Source organism: Panthera onca, chromosome A2 (genome assembly GCF_046562875.1).
Source record: "Panthera onca isolate mPanOnc1 chromosome A2, mPanOnc1 haplotype 2, whole genome shotgun sequence".
NCBI classification, from domain to species: domain Eukaryota; kingdom Metazoa; phylum Chordata; class Mammalia; order Carnivora; family Felidae; genus Panthera; species Panthera onca.
The window spans coordinates 65,469,188-65,494,057 of NC_138340.1; the positions used below are offsets into that span (position 1 = coordinate 65,469,188).

General features: G+C 49.0%; 2 protein-coding genes and 1 long non-coding RNA gene across 6 annotated transcripts in view; all 3 read right to left on the reverse strand.

Moving 5' to 3' along the window:
* LOC145713013 (uncharacterized) overlaps positions 1–24,870 on the reverse strand; it is a 344,480-nt gene that overhangs the window by 234,168 nt on the left and 85,442 nt on the right. The gene's annotated exons all lie outside the window — the stretch shown is intronic.
* On the reverse strand, positions 7,632–14,579 carry FIGNL1 (fidgetin like 1). Of its 3 annotated transcripts, none has more exons than XM_060632092.3 (2): positions 14,522–14,579; positions 7,632–11,336 (listed from the first exon to the last, which is right to left on the reverse strand). In XM_060632092.3, exon 2 carries the CDS (start codon positions 11,324–11,326, stop codon positions 9,296–9,298), a length of 2,031 nt encoding a protein of 676 aa, XP_060488075.3. In that variant the 5' UTR covers positions 11,327–11,336; positions 14,522–14,579; the 3' UTR covers positions 7,632–9,295. The 3 variants fall into 3 exon arrangements, with proteins under 3 accessions (XP_060488075.3, XP_060488073.3, XP_078298724.2); XM_060632090.3 differs by having other exon boundaries at positions 14,496–14,548; XM_078442598.2 differs by lacking the exon at positions 14,522–14,579 and adding an exon at positions 13,540–14,130.
* Positions 20,807–24,870, reverse strand: part of DDC (dopa decarboxylase) — an 84,286-nt gene continuing 80,222 nt past the window's right edge. For both annotated transcript variants that reach the window (XM_078442609.2, XM_060632130.3), the window contains 2 exons: positions 23,218–23,432; positions 20,807–21,212 (listed from right to left, as the gene is read on the reverse strand). In XM_078442609.2, the coding sequence (XP_078298735.1) occupies positions 23,232–23,432 (201 nt within the window). In that variant the 3' untranslated portion in view covers positions 20,807–21,212; positions 23,218–23,231. The remainder of the gene's footprint in view (positions 21,213–23,217; positions 23,433–24,870) is intronic.

Sequence of the window (24,870 nt, forward strand, 5' to 3'; positions counted from 1 at the left end):
CGATGCAGGGCTCGAACCCATGAACCGTGAGATCATGACTTGAGCTGAAGTCTGACGCTTACCCGACTGAGCCACCCAGGGGCCTCAAATACTAATTATTTAATTATTCTAAAGGATTTATTTCATGAGAAATAGTTGATGATCGGTCAGAAACATGCAGTCATCTGTCCCAAGTGAAGCAGAACATAAGGACATGATCCAGCAAGTTATAATGCAATATTAAACGCTACTGTGTGAGTTCCAAACTTCGATATTAACAATCTTAAAGACATTTTTAAATGTCAAGTATTTCTACTTTTATACAGCTTTTCCCTCCCTTTTTTTTTGCTCCCTCAATACATAGTAAGTACTTCTAAATTACTCATAGATAAAATGCCATTTACCTTTTCCTATGACAATGATTTCTATCGTATAATTCTCATCACATGATTGCAGGTGACGGAGTGAGCTTGGGCTGAAGCAAGATACGGTGACAAGGAAGACCGGGCATGTTTGAAGATCAGTGTCAAAACTCATAGGAACTCTGGGGTAGCAGTGTTAGGACAGCGTTAGGTCAGAAGTCAGTTTCCACAAAGCTCACTAATTCTAGAAGGTGGATTCTTAATGTTCACTCTAATGGTGTAGAAATTAAATGATTTCCTACTCCAAAAGGCTGCCTGTGTATATATCGCACAGAGTTTTAAGGGAAACTGCTTAACTTAGTTACAAGCATGGGCTGATGATACAACCTTCTGGACCTGCCCCTTCCACGATGGCGGCCACTAACCCAAGCACTTGACTGTGGTCACTTCTATTGAGATGTGCTGTGAATGTAAAATCCTCACCGGATTTCAAAGATTCAGTATGAGAAAAAAAAAAGAAAGTGAAATATCTCATAAAGAACCTTACATCGATTACATACTGGAAAGACAGAACTGGGTTTTAATGTCACTTGGTTCTTAGTTTTGCTTTTCAATGTTGCTACTAGGACACTTAAGATCACACAGGTGGTTCCCACTGTGCATATCTATTGGACAGCTCTGTTCTAGAATTCCTACACCCACTCGGGAGATGAAAGGCCGGAAAACTGGGACTACGACGGAGAAACCATTTCCCAAGAGCGGTCATTGACAGCAGGTTCTTTCCAGAACAGACTCCACGCTGCTCAGAGTCCGTGCGCTGGTTATGCTTTGCCTGGAACCCCCTAATTCCACCATGACAGCAGCCGTGACTGTTCCAGGCCTGCGGAGACTAACCCCATTACAGGGTCTTCAGCTGCGTATCTCTGAGAACATGGGAGACAGTCTCCCTTCTGTTTACTGAGACAGATGGTATCCTGGCAACACTGTGGCTGCCTTCCTTTGGTTTAGCTGTTAGCGAAGGTTCCAAATTCATCAAAAGGCCCAGGGATGCCACCACTGGCCGAGTTTCTGACTCTGGATTCCCTCCGGTTTTGCACAAAACACGAATCCCGTCCTCTCAGTGCTCAGGGCCTTAGGAGTTTATAACAACTCACCCTAAGTGCTCCCTAAAAATCCTGACTTTTTCTTTTGGTCCTCATATTTGGACAGTAATATTCCGGTATCCTGACCATATTATCTATTTCAGAAAGAAATCTGGGCCCCCTGTCTGTTTTTTCCACTGTCCCCAAAGCTTAGGGGATGAAGTTCCCCAGATGTCCTCACCCGGTGGCCTGCGTGGCTACCCCAGCCCCTGGTGCCATGTGGCAGGAGTCTGAGCCCCCCGCTCTCCAGCCCACCATGCCTGAACCTCAAATCACTCCCCATGGGCCTGCCGTGGGGTCTGCGTGCAGCCTGGACCTTGAACCCAGATGTTGTCCATCACCATTAAAACTTAACCAGAATACATACCTAACTCCCTCAAACAGAACAAAACGCACAATAAAAAACCAGCAGGTGTTCCATTTTTGTTTCCCGTCACCTGTTTGTTGCAATCACCTGTAATATTAGCCGTGGATAATTCTTAACATCATGCTCTTATTTTTAGGAATCCTTTTTAGCAGTTTCATTAAACCTTACAGGTCCATTTGCAAACACCATTTCGCTGGTTCCCTTGCTCACGGCTGTGAGTTACATGCAGCGTATTTCCTTTTGTTAACTTCCGCATCCGGACCACCTTTTCATTCTGCCTCACGTATCCTTGAGGGTTTGTTTTCCTGTTCCCATAAAGAACGTGTGAGTGATAATTTAGGGTCTGCTGGGTCTGACTTTCAGTCCTACATGTAACAGCCTGGGTTTACAGCTGTGATCTTAAAATCATTTGCCCCCAGAACTTTGTGAGCCCTGACTAACCTGTTATTTCCTACAGATCATGGGGTGTCTCAGCCTCCACAGCCTCCACAGCCTCCACAGCTCCACGGAGCCAATTCCTACCATCAGTCTCCTGTACCTCTCTGTTATGCTGCTGGGCCATCTCTCTGGAGAGCCCTAATACCCTCAGAGATGCCTCAGCATTCCTTCCCCAACCTCAATTCTTGCCGGGTACTCAGTGGACTTTTTTTAATTTTACGTGAATTCTCAGGTATTTAGCTCAGGAAAAACCTCCTCTTATTAATGTGACTCTTGACGTCCCTCTCTCCTTTTCCTTTTCCGTAAGATTCCCCTTACGTGGAAATTAATTTCCTGGAATCTATCTTTCATTCCACTTAACTCCCAGTTTCCTTCTCTTCGTCCTTCTGCTTGACGGTCCAAAGTAGTCTCGCAAGTCGCTTTCCCACGTCACTAGGTTGGTTTCAGCCTTTTTTCAGTTTACACTTCTGTCCCTCCGCTAAGATTTTTATTTGGACAGTTAGGAGTCCTTCCTGCTTCCTGAGTCTTTATCTCACAGCTGTGGTGCCCGTGACCCAGTGGGTCCAGCAGGGGCGTGAAGGGCCACTGGTGTCTCTGTGCCATGGGCGCCTCTAATGCCTGTTTTGCTGGCAGACTCCCTCCCTGGCTGGTTTTGAGAAGCAAGGAACTGCTTGGGAAGGCCTGCATGACCAGGAGCGGGGGCCAGCCAACAGCAAGACCCCGAGGTCATCAGTCCTGTCCGCTGCCAGCAACCCAGGAGCCTGGAAGGAGCCCCTTCCCCGGTCGGGTCTCAGCTGAGCCCGCAGCTCCTGCCGACACCTCCAGGGCAGGCCTGTGAGCGCCCCCCACAGAGGCCCAGCCAGGCCTGGCCCACGGAGATGGAGATCATTCACATGGGCGGTTTTATGCCACTGTGTTTGTGGCGAGATAGTTACCCCGCTGTAGTAACTCCTGTAATGGCATAGCTGTCTGTTTTTATTTCATGGCCACTGTGTCTTCTGGGGTCAGGAGATTTCCAGGTTGTGCTCAGTCTCCCGCACTTGCAGGCTTCCTGGGGATGAGCTGTCCTGCTTCTCTGGGTGTCTCCCCAGCTGCGGGGTCTTCTGAGATGCCTGGTGAATCCCGCGTGGTTCTGGGGGCAACGAGAAAATGCCCGGCTGTTAGGAACTCTTTGTGGCTGTGATGGAGAGGCCGGCAGGTGTCAGGGACATAAGGACAGTAAGCGTAAATACTCCAGTTAGTGACGTTCACCAGTTAAAGCCAGGAGTCGGGGCAGGGGTGGGTGGACTCAGGCTGGGAGTCCGTGGGGCTGCCCTACACGGGGCTCAGGGAGGGCCTTTCTAAAGACACAGTACATGAGGCACCAACCAGGAGGACACGGGGAGCAGAGGGCGTGAAGGCCCCGGCTGCCTGTATCAGCGTCCGATGGCTGCCCTCACGCGTCACCACAAACTTAACAGTGAGAGCAACTCAAATCTATCATCTGGCCATCGGGGGCGGGGCGGCGGCTGCCTGAACCCGGCTGAAATCAAGGTGTCGGCTTGCCCGGGCTCTCACCGGGGATGTCTGCGGGGGACACACCTCCAGGCTCATTCAAGGTCCTTGGCAGAATCCGGTTCCACGTGGTCACAAGACCGGGCCGTCTGCTTCTGTGGGGGCGTTCTCCCTCTCCTCCAACACCGTACCGGAGTCAGGCTCACTTCTGCCTTTGGCGTTTCAGTGCAGACTTTTGCACAAGTAGGCGGAAAAGATGAATATGTGGCCTAGTCCGCTATTTTAAATGCAAAGCTTCCTATTGTGCCTTTTCTTACGAAGCTATTATTTTGTTCTGGGAGGAAAAAAAAAAAAGCTGGTGTAGTTTTTTGTTTTTTTTTCTACATGCGTTTTAAGGGCGACTGGGCAGCAGATGTTAGATACAGACATAGGGAGCAACCCTCTGACCTGGGAGGATGGGACCAGCAAGGTAGCAAGGCCTGCTCTGGGGTCGCTCGGAGGAGGTCCAGGCCGTGGGTGGAGGGGAGAGCAGAGCCCACGGGTTCTGCTCTGCAGGATGCTTGCTCTGGCCAAATCTAAGGAAGCAGAGACTAATTTTAGCCCAGGTCAATCTTTCAGAGCCGAACAGATCAGGACAGCTCGAAGGGCTCCTCGGGCCTGGCCCCAGTGGTCACAGGTACCTTGCGGGTTGCTGAGATGCCTGAGCGGGCCGGGCAAAACACCCGGGGTCTGGTGCCTCGTTAGCCACAGCGTACCTGCCTTCGATGCCACCGAATTCCTAATTTGAAAAATATTTCCCCTTCTCTTAAATGATTCATATATTCACTAGTACATTTTGCTGACTTGACTCGTCACCAAAGCTCTCCCTTCATGTCTTCCCAGTTTCTAAGTTTTTTTAAAAAGTTTATTTATTTGAGAGAGAGAGAGTGGGGGTGGGGCAGAGAGAGAGAGCGAGAAAGAGAGGAAGAGGGAGAGGGAGAATCCCAAGCTGACTTCACACCGTCAGCGCAGAGCTGGATTCAGGGCTTGATCTCATGACCCTGGGATCATGAACTCAGCCGAAACCAAGAGTCGGATGCTCAACCAGCTGAGCAAGCCAGATGCCCCACCCCCACCCCCAGTTTCTATCATAAGCCAAATTAGTGACAGTAAACAGGTAATAGTTTGCAGAACTACATTTTTTTTCAATACTTCCCATAGTAGTACTCTGTAAGCACTTGTCTAATTGATAAATATTTGGTAACTGATAACAGAAGAGCAGATCTGGGTGTGTCTTTGGGATTATCTAATAGGACATCCTTACTTTTATGACTAAGAAAGCAATTGCCTGAGAATGTATTACAAACCATTGAAGATCAGTCACTTGTCTTTTTCTAAAGCCCATTGCAAAGTTCTCTCCATTATACAAATTTTGTTAATGTTTATTTTTGAGTGGGGGGGGGGAGGAGTAGAGAGAGAGGGAGACACAGAATCTGGAGCAGGCTCTAGGCTCCGAGCTGTCAGCACAGAGCCCGATGCTGGGGCTCATACCCACAAACCGCCAAGATCATGACCTGAGTGGAAGTCACTTAACTGCCTGAGCCACCCAGGTGCCCCAAAACTCTCTCCATTATAAACTGCATGTTGGAAAATAAAAGTTTTATTTAAGGACAGGCAGCTGGGTAGACTTTAAACAACTATTCCACTGGCTTGCTCACCACCAACTCCAGATTTGAGGTCAAAAGCCAGGAATCCATGAAAAAAGTTAAAAAATGTGTCATTAAGATAGGCAAACCAAGAAACAAACGCTTAAACTCTAGAAAGCACACTGATGGTTACTAGACAGGAAGTCGGGGGGTGGGGGGGGAGGGATAGGTGATGGAGATTAAGGACAGCACTTGCTGGGGCACCTGGAGGGGCTCAGCCAGTTGAGCATCGGACTTCGGCTCAGGTCATGAACTTGTGGTTCGAGAGTTCGAGCCCCGCGCCGGGCTCTGTGCTGACAGCTCGAAGCCTGGAGCCTGCTTCGGGTTCTGTGTCTCCCTCTCTTGCCCCTCCCCTGTTCATGCTCTGTTTCTCTCTCAAAAATAAAATAAGCATTAACAAAAAAATAAGCATCTCTGAAAAAAAAAAATAATGCACTTGCTGTGATGAGCACCGGGTGATGTACGTAAGAGTTGAATCACTGTACTGTACATCTGAAACTAATATTATACTACATTTTAACTAACCGAAATTTTAAAATTTAAACCAAAGCCTCAAAAAAAAAAAAAAAAGTATCCTTATCTGACCTGCCCTCTTGCCATGGACCTGGACAGAATCCTATCTTCCAATCAGCTCTCTGGAGGTGGGTTTTAATTAAAAACACTGGGAAGTAATTCTGGAGGCCAAGACATAGGACTTAAAGATGAGTAAGTGGAAAATCATAATCTGGGATCTACGTAAAAGTTCTGAAGTCTCAAAAGAGTAACAAAACTAAAAGACACTTATTTAATTAGATTTACTCTGTAAGTTTAGATGACACAGTATGTACGATGAAACACAAGTATCACAAACACGAAGCAGAACGTGCTAGAATAGACAGGCACGCAAAACAGCTGAGAAGAAAATGCCCCCTGCAGGTCAACATGGGCAGTCAGGGCAGACAGAAGGACGCACCACATCCACGTTGTTGAGCAACCACGATCCAGGCCTTTCCCACCTGTATTGGACTATTTGACCCTCACTCTCCAACAGGGTAGGCATAGACACCCTCACGTTAGAAGGGAGCCTGAACAATTAGGTGGCCCAGAGTCAGACTCCAGCAGCAGGCCCACGCGGCTCCAAAGCCCAGGCCCTTTCCCCGGACTCCAACCTCATCAGGGGTCAGGGTGGAGGCCAACTGGACAAAAGTCTAGAATTGAGAAAATGAATTCGAATTTCAAAATGAGAAAAGACCACAGACTGGAACAGATAATTTCCTGAAGAACACACAACGAAAGAAATTGTATGTGCAACCCCAACATGTTAAAAGGACTGATATTTAAAAATTCCCATTACTGTATTCCTACCAACTCGTTTAGGCACGAATGCACAAACGAGTTACATGCACTGGTAAAACCGTGTGTGTATTTCCATGAAGGAAACGTATCTTCCAAAGACGTGAAAACCCGGGTGAGTGTCCACTTCTCTAATGAAACAATATGGCTAAAGACACTGCAGCAGAAACAAAACCCTCAGGAGGGAAGAATTCAGCCGAAGATTTTCATATCTAATCATAACGTGGAGATACAAAGACATCTCTAAGTTTCTGGAAATTTCCTACCCGAAGGCATACTCCGAATCCCAGAAGGCGGGAGAGGAAGAACACTTCCATGAGGCAGAAGCCTGAAACGACCACGCAGGGATTCCCCAGCTCAAACTTTCTCTCCAGCTTCAGAACCTCCTGCCTCCTTCCCATCAGGATTAGATTCTCACTTGAACAGAGCAGAGCTTAACTCTGGAGAGAGAGACGTGGGCTCCGCCTGAGTCGAGACGAGCTGAGCCACCCAGAGATTTTTGTCTTGGACATAATCCCAGCTCAGTTCCACAAAGAGAAGGGGCCCGTGGCTGGTGACCAAGGCTGCTGAAGGTGGGGGCTGGCAGGAGTGGCTGTTAAGAAAAAACCGACTGTCAACATTACGGCCAAGCTATAGAGCTCAGTAAGACACAAACACCTCCTGGGCGACTGCGGATGACCTAGTCAGCTGTGGCAAGAGTAAAACCCAAAGGGGAGGGGTGATCTGGGAGAGGATTCAGGGAAGAACCCACAGAAATTCCTGGACATCAACACCTAGGAATCCCAGGTTACTTGTAGTGCTGTTTACGCAGAAATGAAACAGGACAGAGACATGCTTTACATTTTAATAATGTGCGACATGCTTTACACTTTAAAATATTTACCTAAAACCAGAGACGAGCAGTTTAACATCCAAATTCTAATAGAAGGCAATGGCATGTTTCAAAGGGAAAAACTCACAGATGGAAAAACAAAGCTTTCAAGGGAGTACAGAAATAGAAGGCGAGCCAAGAACAAAAATGAAAACAACGGCCTAAAGTCACCTGTCAAATTCCGTCTTCACCTGCACTGTCAAGAGAAAACATTACAACTTGAATGTCACCTACATAAGACCAAGGTTCTTTGCCTACTGTTCACCGCTCTGCTCTCAGTGCCTGGAACACCAGCTGGCATCCAGCACCATTAGAACAGACGGATGTGAGCAGAACACTAACAAAAACTGCGGGGACCCAATGTCCACACGGGACAGGTAAGGAGGCATGGTGGCTTCCTGCGGAGAGGAATCCCACATATGCATGACTTTTCTAGGGGACAATTCAGGACACGTGCCAACAGCCTTAAAAACGTGCAAGAATTTAATGAAAGAATTTACCCAGGAGAGGCATATTTGTTTTTAAAAAAGATCCCTAAGGCATTCAACGTGTTTTGGTGTACAATGAACAAAGGGGAAACCGGCTCGTGTCCTGCCCTGAGCGTCCCCGAGCAGAGGACTGGATAAATTACAGTCCATCCAGCGTGGGATCCTGAGGGAGGATGTTGTAAACAGAGCACGTTCACACGGGAAGTGATGGTGACAGAGAGGCAGGCTACGGAGGCGACCGTACAGCCCCACCCGGCAGGAGATGTCTGCAAGAACGGACAGCGTGCTCCCCAAAGTGCTGGCTGGGATGACCGCGATCTTCCTCCTCTTCATCTTGTTCAGCTCTCTGCCCTGGTATTTCGACGATGAACGTCTACTGCTTACAAAAGGGTCCCACGTAGAAACCTGCAGACGTTCACTTTTGAGAGACCGATGCTACAGGCGGTGAAGTACTATCAAATAAAATATTAATCTTAAACACATTCTACCCCCCTGGGAAAATGCACCTTCTTCATCCTTCAAGTCTGCGGACACGTCTCTGATACTAGATTACACCTGGCTACCGCTGAATGCGTCTCCCGCAGGCAGCCCTGGTAACAGGAGGCAACTGTTACGCAGTGACGAAGAAGAACAAAAAACTGGCACTCTCGTTCGGCTGTTTGGGGAGACCTTAAATCCCCTGCACACCAAGCGAAGCGGCTTCAAATGTAAACCACCACCCCGGCCAACGCGCAAGTCACGTGGTCGGCAGAAGGAACCTTCTTCAGCGGGAGACACGCACCCATCAGATGCCTCCTCACATACAAATGAGAACCCAGTTTCGGTGTGAGCTCACTAGTCATCATACTGTCCATCTTGAAAACAAAGACCCGCTTTGAACAAAAGAAACACGTTCATTCATATTTTGTACAAATAGGCTCGCACATCAGACAGTAACTGGAGGGAAACCCAAGCTTCTATTAACAGGGGCTAAGCCAATCAATTGTAAAATTGCAACTATTACTACTCTATTTTTTCTGAGGTGTAGAATTCAAAATACACACTGAGAGTACGATGAATAACCCCCCAGTTTCCCAAGCTACAAAGTGGGAAAGGCCGTGTTACCCAGGTGCCTTCTTCAAACTTCAAGTGTCCCGTCTACCGCCCACAACCAAAGGTTCTGTTCCAGTTTTCGTAAAGCTCTAAATCTTTAGGAGACACGCTGGGTCGCACGGTTCTGAAAGCATTTTCAAAATCGATATAAGCTATTGGTCGGACTTGATCTGGTGTCACGGTGGCGATGTCAGCAGCTTGTAAACTGCGGATGGGCCCAAGCGACGCTTCCCTGCACAGCTGTGTCATGTCAGCCCCCGAGAAGCCATCAGACTGCCGGACCACCAGGGTGACCTCCTCCTCGCTCAGGCAACACTGCTCCCTGGACATGAGCTTCGTCACCATCTGTCTCCTAGCTGAAGCTTCTGGCAGAGGGATATAAAGCCTTTTCACCAACCTTCTCCGGGCAGCCTCGTCAATTTCTTGGGGCCGGTTGGTCGCCCCCACCACCAGAATACGGTCTTCAGAACAGGTGGCTGCTCCATCTAGCTGAACCAGAAACTCAGTTTTTATCCGTCTAGAAGACTCGTGTTCACCATCTGCTCGCTGAGACAACAGGGAATCGATTTCATCAATAAATATCACAGCCGGCTGCTGGCACCTTGCGACAGCAAACAACGCCCGGACCATTTTCTCCCCCTCTCCCACCCATTTAGAAGTCAAGGAGGAAGCAGAGATACTAAAGAACGTTGCCCCAGACTGGCTAGCAATGCACTTGCCGATCAGAGTTTTGCCAGTCCCCGGAGGCCCGAAGAGCAGAATTCCTTTAGGGGGTCCTCGTAAACCAGTAAAGATGTCCGGTCTCATCATGGGCCACACAACTATCTCCTTTATTGTGGCTTTGGCAAATTCTATTCCTGCGATATCGTCCCAATTTACCGGCGGCCCGTGATCCATTATCTCGTTCATAATAAGTTCGATCATCTTTGGCTCCAGGTTCTTCAGACGCTCGTCAGCTATGTGTGCTGGTTCTGCAGGGCCTGTGCCCGAAGGCTTACACTGTATTCCCCCATGCTGCTCTCCCCCGTCCTGCTTAGGTACAGGAGGAACGAACTTCCCAAATATGCCTCGGGACCTACTGGCTCCCAGAGACTTCTTTACACCGCCATACGATGACCCTGATACACGCTGGGGCTGGGGATTCTTTTTCTGCTGATCTATCCATAATTGTTCTTTTGCAGTTTTAAAAGTAGGCAGGCTACTCTCTTCTCTCTGGCCGTTATCTTCTGTTTTACTAAAAGCCTTATTCACTATTGGGGTGGAAAGTGCATCGATGATGCCAGAACCATAAAAAGCTTTCTGCGCCCATGGATTTTCACAGCCAGAGGGCAAACAAGACTGATTAGGTGAGGACTTGTTCAGTCCTATGTTGGCTGGGGGAGAGCTGTTATTTTCCTTTTTGACACTTCCGAACAGCGGTGTGGCATGGAATTTTGCGGTAGCAAGTTCACCGGAAGGTGTTAAGGACGTAGGACACGTCTTACTGGTGTTAGTCAGCGCAGGTGGCCGGGCATTCAGAGGGCATGGCGAAGGAGTGCCCTCTGGGATGTCTTGGGTCCCGTTCGTATTATGAGCCGAGTCCGTTAACGGGCCCCTGTCCCCAGAGCCACCACAAACACTAAACTTAGGAGGATCGAGGACAGCGGCCTCTTTATGGATTAATACCGACGCGTCGTCAGGTGCCAACAGAGACTCTCTGGCTTTCTGGCCGGCTTGCATCATCTCCTGTACGTTACTCATTTTGAAAACATTATTTATTGACAATCCAGACTGCCACCTGTCACTGTCAGTTTGCTGAGATCTTGCTAACGTTAAAATGCTTTCCGCGTAGTTATTCAAGCCGGTCTCGACGTTGTCAGAATCAATAACTGCAGAGTATTTCTCTGCATATTTTTTGAACAGCACAGCGGCACCGAGCTGGGAGATCTCTGCGTTTGCCCACGCGTACTGAATGCGTAGTATCTGTGCCCGGTATGCATCCGCCTTCTGTCCTGATGTACATATGCCGGATGTAATGGCAAAGTAATTCTTCTGCCATTCACTCAAGTGCACAGACCTAGAGCTGGGGGCCTGCATGCTGGAGGTTCTGTAACAACCGACAAAAATGAAACGGAATCAGTACCAAGAAGGAAGTAAGGACGCAATCAATACTGTAGGCATACTTTTTAAATCTCTGCTCATCTCGGAAAGTATACTGGACTTCTCGTTTATGAGGACAGGCCACTTGTAAGAGAAATAGCTAGTGAATCAGAGATGTCAAGCATTCAAGATTAAGAGCTGACTCAATAATGCTTTGTTATGGGTGAGATGGTTTTAGTCATATAATTTTCCCTGCACACAGGGAAAACATTCATGACATTTTGATGGAAAACGGTTTAAAATTCATCAGTAGAGGAAAGGCAACACGTTAGAGCCATGGAACCACAGACGAACAAATCAGGACAAACCAGGCAGAGGTTTTCAGTTCCGTCCTTAGGAAAAAGCAGATGATCTGAGCCAAGCCTCTATCACTGAGCCCTCGGCTTCGTGAGAGAAATCATAAGAATCAAGTCAAATAATGAAGATGAAAATATGGTGAAAACTACCATTCTCATGCCTATGACACAAATATAGAAGCTGAGGCTAAGGTCGAGACCTCACTGGAGATCACAGAGCGAGCCTGCAACAGGCCGGAATTCACCCTCGGGCATGCTCACGCAGGGAGTGGGCGCCACGCACAGGCCCCGCCAGCTGCTGCCCCCAAAGGTCACAGCAGCACGGATCATAATCAGCAGCAGCCATCCTACACTAACTGTCCTTAGGGACTTACTCAAGCATGAGCACGGAAAACAGGATGCCCGATTGTCTCTCACAATTTTCCAAGTTCACATCAAGTGCTAAAAGTGAAACTGTCTGGGTGCTTGGATGGCTTAGCCCGTTAAGCATCCGACTCTCGGTTTCAGCTCAGGTCATGATCTCGCCGTTTGTAAGTTTGAGCCCCATGTCAGGCTCTGTGCTAACTCACAGACCCTTCTCGGGATTCTCTCTCTCCCTCTCCCTGTGCCCCTTCCCTGCTCGCTCACTCTCTCTCTGTCTGAAAATAAATAAAAACATTAAGACAAATTTTTAAAAAGTGGAACTGTCATTATGAGAACAAGTCTGCTAACATACAAACACTCTATGTCTAAACAGTCTGCCAGTAAAGTGCTTTTATTTTAGATTTCTTCTCTCAAGTTATTTTTATAAGCCTCCTTACATTAAGTCAAAATTATTTTACCAGAATTACAGATGATTGTAATCATGTTTTGCTAGATGTGTAGAATTTACCTCTCGATCTTGTAAGAAAACTCCTGAGTTTCCGAGGAATACTGCAATAAAGGAGTGTTGTAAAAACTAAGAACTCCTGTATTTTAAAGTCTACCTCCCAGGGCGCCTGGGTGGCTCTGTTGGTTGAGTGTCTGACTTCGACTCAGGTCACGATCTCATGGTTCGTGGGTTTGAGCCCTGCATCAGGCCCTGTGCTGACAGCTCAGAGCCTAGAGACTGCTTCAGATTCTGTGTCTCCCTTTCTCTCTCTCTCTCTCTCTGCCCCTCCCCTGCTCACACTCTGTCTCTTGCTCAAGAATAAACATTAAAAAAACATCTACCTCCCAAACTGCCATAAATATAGCTTAATAATAATCTGTGGGTCCCTTTATTGTACAAGCCGTGTTTAATACAGCTGTGTATCTCCCATAATACCCTACAAAGAACCTGTCACATCATAGGTAAGTGTTCATAAATCTTTGTTCAGAAAAAAAAATAAAAAGCCTTAAGATCCAGTGAGATTCTAATTTGCTTCAAGCAATAAAGCTAAATAAACGAGTCAAAAGTAGAACTGACTTCTGACAAGCCGCCACCCCTCTTCCCACTATACCATTTTAGCTTAGCCTCTTTGATCCAACACTGAAAGTGAGAACCTGAGAGGGAACTTGGAAAACACTGATCACCAACCTTCTCCTCAGGAGGAACACCCTCTTCCTCTCCATGGCTTCAACCCCCAATTAGCATCTGCAATCCTGGGATTCCTCCAACAGCTCAGAGCTCCAGTCTCCCTGTTCCCAGGATACCTTCCTTTCCTTTCCACCTTCACCACTGTCTTCGAAATCCACCTTCCCAGTCTCCTTCCTGTCAACTCAACCATTTACCCAACAAATATGGACATGAATACCCAAACACCTGTTTCGCCAGCACTGATCAATGACACAAACATCGACCACAGTTACCATTTCTGTCACTTTGTTATAGCATTTCTTCTACCTAAAACTTACGGTCAGGGGCGCCTGGGTGACTCAGGCGCGTAAGCCTCTGACTTCAGCTCAGGTCATGATGTCAGGGCTGGTGAGTTCCAGCCGTGGGTTGGCTTCTGTGCTGACAGCTCAGAGCCTGGAGCCCGGTCTCCCTCTCTCCCTGACCGTGCCCCGCTTGTGCGCCCGAACACTCTCTCTAAAATATAAACGTTAAAAAAAAAATTAAAACTTATGGCTAATTAACACTTACATATGAGCTGCATTTCAATCTTTTATTTTTATTTTGATCATTTTCTGCTTATTTTAAGAATGTGATATTTGTCTAACTAAATAGTTGGGTTTCTGGGTATCCACTGGAATAAAAACTACTGAAATCCCCACGCAGCTCCCACCGCGTTGCAGACGCTGGGCCCGCCCCAGAAGCAGAAAGGCACAGGGTCTGAAGTCTGGCTCCACTGCCCACCAGCCACGACCCTGACCATGACCAGCCAACGCGACTTAGCTAACAGGGGCTTTAAATCCTGCAAAGCACTCAGAACGGTTCTCAGCACTTAGAACAGACTCGACCAAATGCTCCGCGTCCTCAGCCCTCGCAATACGCCCTCCAAGGGGGCGGGCGCACTGGCCGGGGACGCCGGAGGGCAGGGTCCCTTGGCCGCAGCCCCACCACAGCCTCCCCCACCCCGAGGGCCGGGCCGCGGACCACCCCATGCAAGAGCAGCCCGTCCCCGGCCCGGGAGGTGCGGGACCCCGCTGCCCCCGCGCCGGCCGGACGCCCCTCCCCTAGGAGACCTTCACCTAAACCGGCGGGCGCCGTGGCCACGCCCCCTGCGGGACACACTCCGGGGCTCCGGCCTTCCCCCAGCCCGGCCGCCCGGTCCCCCGCGCTGCCTCTGCCCCCGGGCCCTACGGACCCTGCCCCCCGAGCTCTCCGCGACCCCCGCCCCGGCCTCGGACCGGCCTCGGACCCGGCCTACCCGCGCTTCCCCGCCTCCCAGCCGACCTGAGGCCTCCGAAAAGCGCGCGGCCCGATGTGCGCCTGCGCACTGTTTACGTGCTCGGGCCCGCGCCGTGCGTGAGTGCGTGTACGTGACGGGGGCGCGCGGGGAGCGGTGGTTAGAGACGAAGGGGGGGGGGGGACGGCGGGGGCGTGCGGGGCTTGGGCAGGGGCTCCGGGTGGCGCGGAAGGGTGCGCGCGGGGAAAAGGGCGGAGGGGCGCTACCCGCGCAGGGGGCTGGCCAGGAGGGCGCCGCGAGAGAGCGCGGGAGTGCTGGCGAGGGTGGGGGCGTGCGCGAGGGACATGGCAGGTTGCATGGTGGGGGTTGCTGGGGATGGCGGGCCTGGAGGGAGGCCTCTGGCTGGGGTGGCGGGGGCTGCATGCGGAAGTTCTCCACGACGGGTTCGCAGAGAGGGATGAGCATGGTTTTGTTGCACCAGCGCCTCCTATTCAGAGTCCTCCGAGGTAAAGACTCGGGGGCGCTGGGGATTTGAATCCAGTTCAGAGGATTCCCGCTGAAGGCGCCTTTACCCGCGCTCACCTGGGCAGCTCAGGGCCGGGGATCCAGCCGCTGGCCGGGCGCGGGCAGGTGGTTAGGTCTGTTTGACAAGGGAGCGGTGGGGAGGGGGCCGGCACCCCTCCTCCGAGCGAGGGGAGGCCCAGGCCCTGCCCCGTCTGTTCTGCACGTTAGCAGGTGGGTGCTCCGGGAAGGTTACCCCCTGGTTAAGACGATTGAGTAGAGGCGCGTGCAAATCGACTGCGTTTTAAAGACAGATTAAGGGCTCTGCCTGAGTCTCACAACTCCGATCTATCCCTCAGCCAACGCACCCCTTTCTCCTGCGCTCTTTAGGGAGGACACTTTCGTGGAAGGACGCCTTCGGAAAACACTCCATTATTGCCTCAGACTTTGTATTGGAGCAGGGCTCAATGAACTGCGTTTTCAGACCAAGAAACAGAATAGCCACTGGCAGTGACCTACCTTGTAATTAATGTCATCAAGTCACATAATGATTTTGGAGACAGCTCTGGGTCTGATCACACCCCCTAAAGATGTCCTGAGGGGACATCTTTCCATTCTGCCATCTCGCCCCACTTCCCTGTGATTTTCCCCTCCAGGCTTGTCACCTCACTGTTCCAAGGGGGCCGCCACAGGCCAAGGATCCCAGCCTCTCACAGCCCTAATTAACACGGGGAAAAAGGACCTTTCACCCGCGAATACTTCCCTTTCGGAAAAGGGAAGAAGCCTTTTCCCAGAAAGCTGGAGTGGCCTTCCTCTTCCTCTCCTTGGCTCATGGGTCCTGGGTTAATCCTCGCTGAGAAAGTGAATATCTGCACAGGGAGGGAGAAAATGTTGAGTAGCAAGTAAGAGACGCAACATATGAAGAAATTCGAGGCAAAAAAATTTTCCAAGACTTTAACAGTTTTTAAAATGGGCACAGAATAAAAGGGATTGGACAATATATGTATTTTTTAAATAGGCAAGAGGTACAGTGAAAACCGCTCACAGCTCATTTCTTGGCTTACGTAGTAACCAAAGACTTTTTTATTTGAATTGTTCATAATTTCTTAGCTAATTTTATAATTATCCTAATTACCCAAAATACATAGAATAAAAAGAAAAGAAAATGAAAACTGTTATCAGCAGGCTGGCTCAGTTGTATGTTTACTACCTGTTTTTTCTGCTGGTGCATAGAAGCCGCCATGTAAATGCTGTGAGGGTAATTGGCAATTCTGGGTGAGTTTCATCACTAACATTTTAATGATAGCGTTTGGAGAATTCCCAGAAACCACTGTCTTTCCCTCCTAAGAGTCTTTTGTTCAAATACCGAATTATAGTTACGGTCACCAGAGCTAACTGTTTTTCATCAAGTGACAGCTAGCCATTACTGCCTCACTGTTCTGCCTTTTGATACAAAAGTATTTCCTAGTCCAGCCGTTTCCATCTCCCTGCAGGGCTGTACCCTGTCTGAACTCAGCCCCCTCCTCATCGACGAAAGGCGAATAAACTTCTCTAACTCAGGAAGCTGTTCTAAGGATTACAATTAATAGGAGATATCATAAATCATCAGAGCAGCAGCTGGTACATTCAACAGAAGCTGTGATGCTGTGTTGTGTTTACTGCTATACTAACACTTCATTGGGATTCAGACTCTTACACCATATCAAGACGTTTCATCTTTTACAATTGAGATATTTTAGAATCCTACCTAATACTTTAGCCTGTGGAAGAGTTTGCTACTTGAGCTCTGCCGATAAACTTTCTTTTCAAGATCATAGAAGCTGGCCTTTCTTCCCCTGGGTAGAAGTTTTTGAACTTGCAAGGGAAGCGGTTTCCACCGCAAACTGAGGGCCAGGCAGTTCTTTGCGTGAGGGATTCTGGGAGATGGCTGCTTATTTCCATATTCATGAATATTATAAACACGGTCTCCAGTAAACACCAGGGTACACTTCAGTGATCTCATTTGCTCTTGAGCAGCAGGAGAATATGGCCCCAAATAATGTGCATCCCTGTGTGCCAGGAAAGTTACTCTCCCTGAGTTGAAAAGAGGTGTGTCTGTCAGTGTATCTGGGAGGTGGCAGGGAGGTGGATGGTCTGAGGGGACAAGGAAGCAGATAGGACAAGAGTCAGGTTGAACCACCAAATCTTAACTCAGTTCCTTCATGGGGAGATTCCCAAGTGTGGCTGGATTCTGATGGACTTCCAGCCTTGTGGTTCCCCGGCTCAGTGACAAGAAAGTATTTCTGCCCTCCATTGGAGACGAGAGACTTGTGTGGACACAGAATGCCATGCATGGTTCCAGAAAGGGCTTTCATGGGCCACATTGGATGGATCACAGGGGCCGTGGATAGGCCCCTGTGGCATCACCATGGTAAACAGAGCTGGCGAGAGGGCAGGTGGGGGCCCTCCCCTGAACTGGCTTGGGCAGAGCTGAGAGGAGCCATCTGCTGTGGCCGTTTTCCTCCAGAACCTCACAGCCAACCTGAGTTAGCACTTGTAGGTGCCTCTTGTCTGACACTGTAAGTTGTGTGCTGAATCGTATCCCCAGAAGATGTATTGAAGTCCTCACCTCCGTTGTCAGGGAATGGGACGGTTTTGGGATCTAGGGTCTTTGCAGATGCAGTCAAGATGAGGTCATATTGGACTAGAGCGGGCCTTCATCCAATGTGAATGATGACTTATAAAGAAGAGACGTACAGAGGGGAAATGGAGATTGGAGTAATCCACTCATAAACCAAGGAGCACGGGGGGCCACCAGAAGCTGGAGAGGTGTGGAGGGACCCTCCCCTAGATACTGTGGAGGCAGCATTGCCCTTCATTTTGGGATTCTGGCCTCTAGAACTCTGAGAGAATAAACTTCTGTTGTCTTAAGATTCCCAGTGAATGGTCCAACAGCCCAAGGAAATGAGTAGACTGTATTCTTACGATCTTAGGGGGAGGAGGGTGATGGGGTAATTAGGAGCATGGCCCCATGGAGTCAGCTTTCCAGAGTTCAAATCCCAGCTACCCTACACACCAGCTACCTAAGGGAGTAACTGAGGGGGATAAACCCAGTTGATAACTGAAGAGCATTTAGACCAGAGTGGCCCCAGTAAGCACCACCCATGTGCTGGGCACTATTCTGGTCACGAAACGCAGGTTGCCTGCCCTGGGTAGAGCTTATCACGGAAGAACGCCCCCTCCTGGGTGCAGGAGCACAATTTTTTGTGCTCCTTGGCCTTGCTGTTTAATAAACCAGCCCAACTTCTCTTGTTTTCATAGGCTCTTGAACCTCAGATGTAGAAGAGGGCTCAGAGGTCTTCAGGTTTTCTGTCTCATACTGGAGTTTCCTTTGCCATCTCTCAGCTCTTGGTTTTCCCATCTTCACTGGGGTGGAGAACTCACTGCCCTGTGAGATGGCACGTTCTGGTCACCGACAGGCTGACTTTTGGGTTCTCCACATTGAAGCCAAACCTGCCTCTGTCGGTCAATCTGGAGGCGCAAAGACTCTTCGTGCTGAAGTGAGAGTGCATTTGAATACGGGCACCAGGTCCTTCCTCTCTGAGTCTTTCCCCCTGCATGAGGCTTTCACTCATAACCCTCCTCACGTGACTCAGCGTCTCTCTGATGGCGGTGGGGGTGGGGGGGAGGGCATCACCATAAACGGCAAGGTCTGGGGTCTGCATTCTGGACACTCTTGGACTCACGTGGTCTCCTGTAAGTGAGCCTACTCTGTTTCTTCCTCTTCTCTCTTCCCTCGACCATCCATTTCACATCTCTGCTTTGCAGAACCACACACAAGTTTCTCTAAAATAGTAGTTCCAGATTTCTCCAGTTGATGCAAGCAACTTATTCTCCCAGGGCTTTCTTCTGGCAAGCTCCAGCCCCCTTTTCCCTTCCATTGCCCCGTGCAGCTCTTCTGGTTTGTTGTTCCCGAGCTGTGTCCTTTATTATGAAGCGGTAAACACAAGTGAGATGACATCTTGAGTCTGTGAACTGTTCTGGCAGAGTATCGAACCAAAGGAGGAGATCACGGGAACCCCTGCTTTATGGCCGGTCAGAAGTACGGGAGGCCCGGGACTGTGACTGGCCTCTAAGGTGGAGGGTGGTCTTGTGGTTCTGAGCCCTGAACTATGGGATCTGACACTTAACTCCAGTTAGATCGTGTCACAGAGTTGGAGAGGTGGTGTTGGAAGAGATATCGCTATTTGGAACCAGGGCAGGGGGTGGGATGGGGGGTGGGGGGTAAGGTCTTCTCATTTGGTGTCAGAAGTATTGTGACTAAAAACAGTTTGGGTACCAGGATTCGGTTGTGTCCAGATCTGCCTGGGTTTTTCCAACACTCAGCAGGAGGTACCATTATCAGATGCCAGAAGGCAATAGGGTTTGCATCAAATTCCAGTACCAGCAGTGGTCTATGAACTATGTCGTGATGCCAAACTGAACATATATTTATGTAAAGATGCTATACATTGACCAAAGATTCGGCAGAATATTCCAGACCTTTTTAAACTATGGGACTATTTGGGGGTTGTCAGGTTGGGGTCCCAAGACTCTACCTGCGAGGGGAAAACGAGTTTTTCCCAGAAGAGAATATGAATGTCCTCACTGCCAGTTATCCTGAGAAATGGTTCATCCTGGAGAGCAGACAGCATATTGGGCAACACACTTAAGTGGGCAAAGGTGTGGGTTCTAGAGCCAGACTTCCTGAGTTCCAGTCCTGGCTCGGCCACCAACTAACAGCAGGACCTTGAGACAAGCCACTAACCGTCTTGAGAAAACCCAGTATTCCCATCTGTCACGTGGGAATAATAATTGAGAATTTTAAAATAAGTATTAAACAGGTTAATATTTTTAAAATATTTATAACAGCGCCTGGCACGGATCACGGGCTGTGACTGTTCACAGATGGGTAGAGAAGGAATGACCTGACCACGTGGGATGGAGAACTCCATGGAATCTGGTATATTTCCAGATTTCTGAAAGACAGGTAATTTAATTGCATTTAGGGATCCGAGGTCTATGAAATTCAAATAGACTTATTAATAGCCCGAGGGCTCTTTTCAAGAGTGCTTTGGTTTCAATAGTTCTATTGGCTCTTAAAGAACAAGCACTTTGGCTCTTAAAGGACAAGCCCTCATCTTGGGATTAGCATGCAGGTGTTTCCACCAGCAAAAATGGTTTCAGACAAAGATAGGCTATTTGAGGAAATACGGCATGTTGTTGGTATTTAGGTTCGTAAGAGCATTCTGGTTATTTATGTTTTTGTTTTACATTTACTTATCTTTGAGAGACACAGAGCACAAGCAGGGGAGGGGCAGAGAGAGGGAGACACAGAATCCAAAGCAGGCTCTAGGCTCTGAGCCATCAGCACGGAGCCCGACATGGGGCTTGAACCCACAAACTGGGAGATCATGACCTGAGCCGAAGTCAGACACTTAACTGAGCCACCCAGGCACCTGAGCACTGTGTTTATCAGTCACGATCCCACAGGGCAGAGGGACTGATTAGACGAGGAATCTGAAACCCTGGAGGTTAGTCTTTCCCATCATGCCAGTAGCATTTGGTCTGTGGAATTTATTTCTTCAAGAATTGGAGTCCTCTCCGAGTAAAGCTTGTGTGTTGTTAATGCATCTAGTGCCTGACATCTACTAGGCACTCCATGAACATTCGTTGAATGAATGGCAATGAGCACCATTTAAAAATATCCAGGGATACCACATCTTTGGCTGTTTGGAAAGGTTAAGTCCATATCACAAGAAGCAATTGGGTACAACGTGCAACCAAAAAGAATGCTTATGAGACACAATGGCCACCGCACTTGAAATTGTTTATTAAGCATTGAGCCACAGGACGGAACAATTTAAAGGCCACAATTTAAAGGTATAATCTCAAGTCCCACGATCCTAGAATGCCCTGGAAAATATTTCAGTAAGCTTCCCCTACCACTGACATTTTCAAGAGCATGAAAACCTATGATTTTTGAATCAACAAAAGTCACAGCCAAATAATGAACAAAAGCTACATCCACTGGATTAACTTTTCACATAGCAAATAATATTTCTTTCTTGATTAGATGGTGAGCAGACAGAAACACAGGGCTCTGGAGAACTTCAGAGAAGGAAACATGAGGCCACATGTGGGTGTGGGTCCACGGAGCTAGCATGCTTCTATTCTCTTCCACGGTGTTCAGATATATTTCTTTTCAACTTTTGATCGCTACAGGGGAAAAAAAATAACATGAACCTAAGGCTACATTCAAAAAAAAAAATGGAAGAATCCGTATCTTGTATGTTTCTCTAGAACACACAGAAGGAAGATGCCATTCCTCCAGGGAGCTGGAGGGAACCATGTAATATAGATGAATACGACTTGTCAGAAATGAGACTGAATGACCGATCTGGCTTCTCTCCAGCACATTTGATCAATGCCAGCCAGAATCTGTGCCCAGTTTCCTACCACCCTCTGTGAAATAGGAATAGTTCCTTCTTTCCCTAGAATTGTGGCCATGTGGATTTGATGTGATTATCTCAAGGGCGCCCAAGTGAAGCCCATGCATTCAGACTTTCATGGCTCTAATTAACCTGGCCCCCAAAATTCCATGTGTTATGAGTCACTATTGTGTCCTATATATATTTTTTTGTTTAATGTTTATTTATTTTTGAAAGAGAGAAAGAGCACCAGCCGGGGAGGGGCAGAGAGACAGGGAGACACAGAATCCGAAGCAGGCTCCAGGCTCTGAGCTGTCAGCACAGAGCCCGACGTGGGGCTCGAACTCACCAACTGTGATATGACAACCTGAGCCAAAGTCAGACACTTAACCGACTGAACCACTCGGGTGCCCCTATTGTGTCCTATATTAAAAAAAAAATTAATCTCATTTGTACCTTTTGGATTGATAACACATATGACTTCACAGTAATTGTGACTTCTGTCAGAAATGCGACTTTGCTTCTGCTAATTTTTTAGGGCGACAGCCTCTCTCTGTGTTGTTGTAGGCACATGGGAACAGAATCCTGCTATGCTACATCCTGATGAGATTTGTGCAAACACAGGGCTGTGGAAAGGTTAATCAGGAGTGTTTGCCTGATATGGTTTCCTTTTGTGTAACAGCAGTTATGCCCCCTCCGCTCCCCCCCCCCCCACTTCATGCACGTTTTTTTTTTTTTAGAGTTTATTTTTGAGGTGGGGCGACAGAGAGGGAAAGAGAGAGACTCCCAAGCAGGCTCTGCACTGTCAGTGCCCAGCCCGACTCAGGGCTCGAACTCACAAATGGTGAGATCATGACCTGAGCCGAAATCAACAATCAGATGCTTAACTGACTGAGCCACCCAGGCACCTGGATGCACATCCTTATCTAAGCAGATTGGAAATATGTGAAACTCTGGTCTCTCCCCAGCACCTTCCAGAAATGCTCAAGCTCTGGACAGGATGGCCTCTTTAAGAAAGATCCTTGTTGTACCAGGAAAAGGATCTCGTCTTTCTGGACAGGATTTGACCAAGAAAGGTGCCTCTCTGACCTATCTCATGGGCAGGAACGACAGATCCACCTCTCGCATAAATGAAATACAATTTTTAACGTGCAATTTCTTGAGCATTCGTTCAGGTATTCCCAGTTAAGATTAAGAGCCAACAAGGTAAGGGGTGCCCGGGTGGCTCTGTCGGTTAAGCGTCCAACTTTGGCTCAGGTCATGCTCTCACGGTTCGTGTGTTTGAGCCCCGCATCGGGCTCTGTGCTGACAGCTCCGAGCCTGGAGTTGCTTCGGATTCTCTGTCTCCCTCTCTCTCTGTCCCTCTCCCGCTCATGCTCTCGCTCTTAAAAATAAAAAACAAGCATTAAAAAAAAAGCGAACAAGGTAAAACTGTATCACATCCCCCGTGGGTTGTGATATATGGGTAATGGGGCAACAAGGACAAAGAGAGAGAGCGAAACATAAATCCTCAGTCATGTCAAATTCCCTTTGTAATGTTCTCTTTCATCTTTATTTATCCGCAGTCTGCCAGTTTAATATAGAATCTTGTTATGCTAGCAAGCTGCATCGTGAACTCCGAGGGCAAACGACAAAGGTGCGGGACTGATCGTCACATGTAAAAGAATGCAAAGTCGGAAGAACGGGTCAAGGTCCCTAAGGAATCCTCGCAGCGCAAGGGTCCTGCCCCTTCTCGCCTTGGAGGAAATCCGGGCCCAGCAGTGCTGCGCGGCGGGGCCGGGAGGGCAGCTTACCTGGGGCCAGGCTTCTATTCCTTCTCTGCACCCAGCAGGTCGCTGGCCAGCTGGCTGATGTGCTCCCAGGCCAGCCGCACGTGTGCAGATTCCACGGTGCGGGAGCAGATGGCAAAACGAAGCACGAACTTGTCCCTCAGGTGACATGGAACCAAGTGGATTTTTTTGGTGCCATTTATTCTTTCCAGAAGAGCTTCATTCAGCTTGTTGGAACCCTGCAGAGACGGAGGGGGGGGGGGCGTGCTAAGGTCCCCGAGGACTCGGGCTTCAGCTGAGCACCGCACAAGGCCAGCATTAGGCGACACTGCTCTGTGCCACTTTACAGGAGTAGGGAGAGGGAGGAGAAAAGGAGGAAGGGGGGAGGGCCATCAAGGGGAGGGGGAGGGGAGGAGGAAGAGGGGAAGTGAGGAGGAGAAGGAGGGTGGTGGGGAGGGAGAAGGGAGGACGGAGAGGAAGAAAGAGAATAAGAAGAAAAACGGGCTGAGTGAGGACACCGAATGAGCAGGAGTGGTTGAGATGAACTGGGGTGAAGGATGGAAAACCAAGGACGCAGTAGCCACAGTTTATGTGCTGGGCGTTAAAGAAAGTCATACTATGTGCGCTAAAGCCGTCGATGATGAAGAGAACACGAAATCCAGACCGGAGAAGAACGGGACAGAGAGAAGAAAGGAAGGACCAGGTGGTAGGCATGGAGATACAGAAATGAACCACGAGCCCGAACAAGATGCTTCCCGGAGAAGAACCAGGATCCCTGGAATGGAGACAGCAAGCAAGTGTGCTCAGGAAGAAACCTCTACGGGCTGCAAAGCGCCCTGGGCTTCCGGAACAGGGAGGGGGTGTTCCCTGTGCTGCGCGTGCGCAAGGGGCGGGGCCACCGCAGGTGCGCCTGTGGGGGACCTGGGTCAGGCTGAGATGCCCCCAGCTGGCAATTCCACTTGTGGGAATGCGCGTGTTGGACCAGCCGTAGAGCCCGAAAGCAGATGGGTGGCACTGAAGGATGGCGTTGGGGACACCGCTCGGGAGGACGAGGATCTGAGATCCTGGCAGTGGCTGTGACCCTGGTTTCTGCTGAAATCCTCATCATGTGTGCAGCCGACCCTCCCACCGCTCCAGTTTGAGCTGCGCGGGTCCGCTTATGGGTGGAACTTTTTCTATGAACCCAGCACGTACCTAGGAATGTATTTTCTCTTCCTTATGATTTTGTTAATAGCATTGTCCGGGCTGCCTGGGTGGCTCAGGCCATTAAGCGTCCTACTTTTTTTTTTTTTTTTTTTTTAATTTTCTTAATGTTTTATTTATTTTTGAGAAAGAGGCAGAGTATGACTGGGGGAGGGGCAGAGAGAGAGAGGGAGACACAGAATCTGAAGCAGGTTCCAGGCTCTGAGCTGTCAGTACAGAGCCCGATGCGGGGCTCGAACTCGTGAACTGTAAGATCATGACCTGAGCCCAAGTCGGACACTTAACCGACTGAGCCACCCAGCCTCCCCAAGCATCCTACTCTTGATTTCAGCTCAAGTCACATCTCAAGGTTGGTGGGATCGAGCCCCACATCAGTCTCTATGCTGACAGCTTGGAGCCTGCTTGGAATTCTCTCTCCCTCCCACTCTGCATCTGCCCGACTGGCCCTCTCTCTAAAAAAAGTTTTTTAAAGAT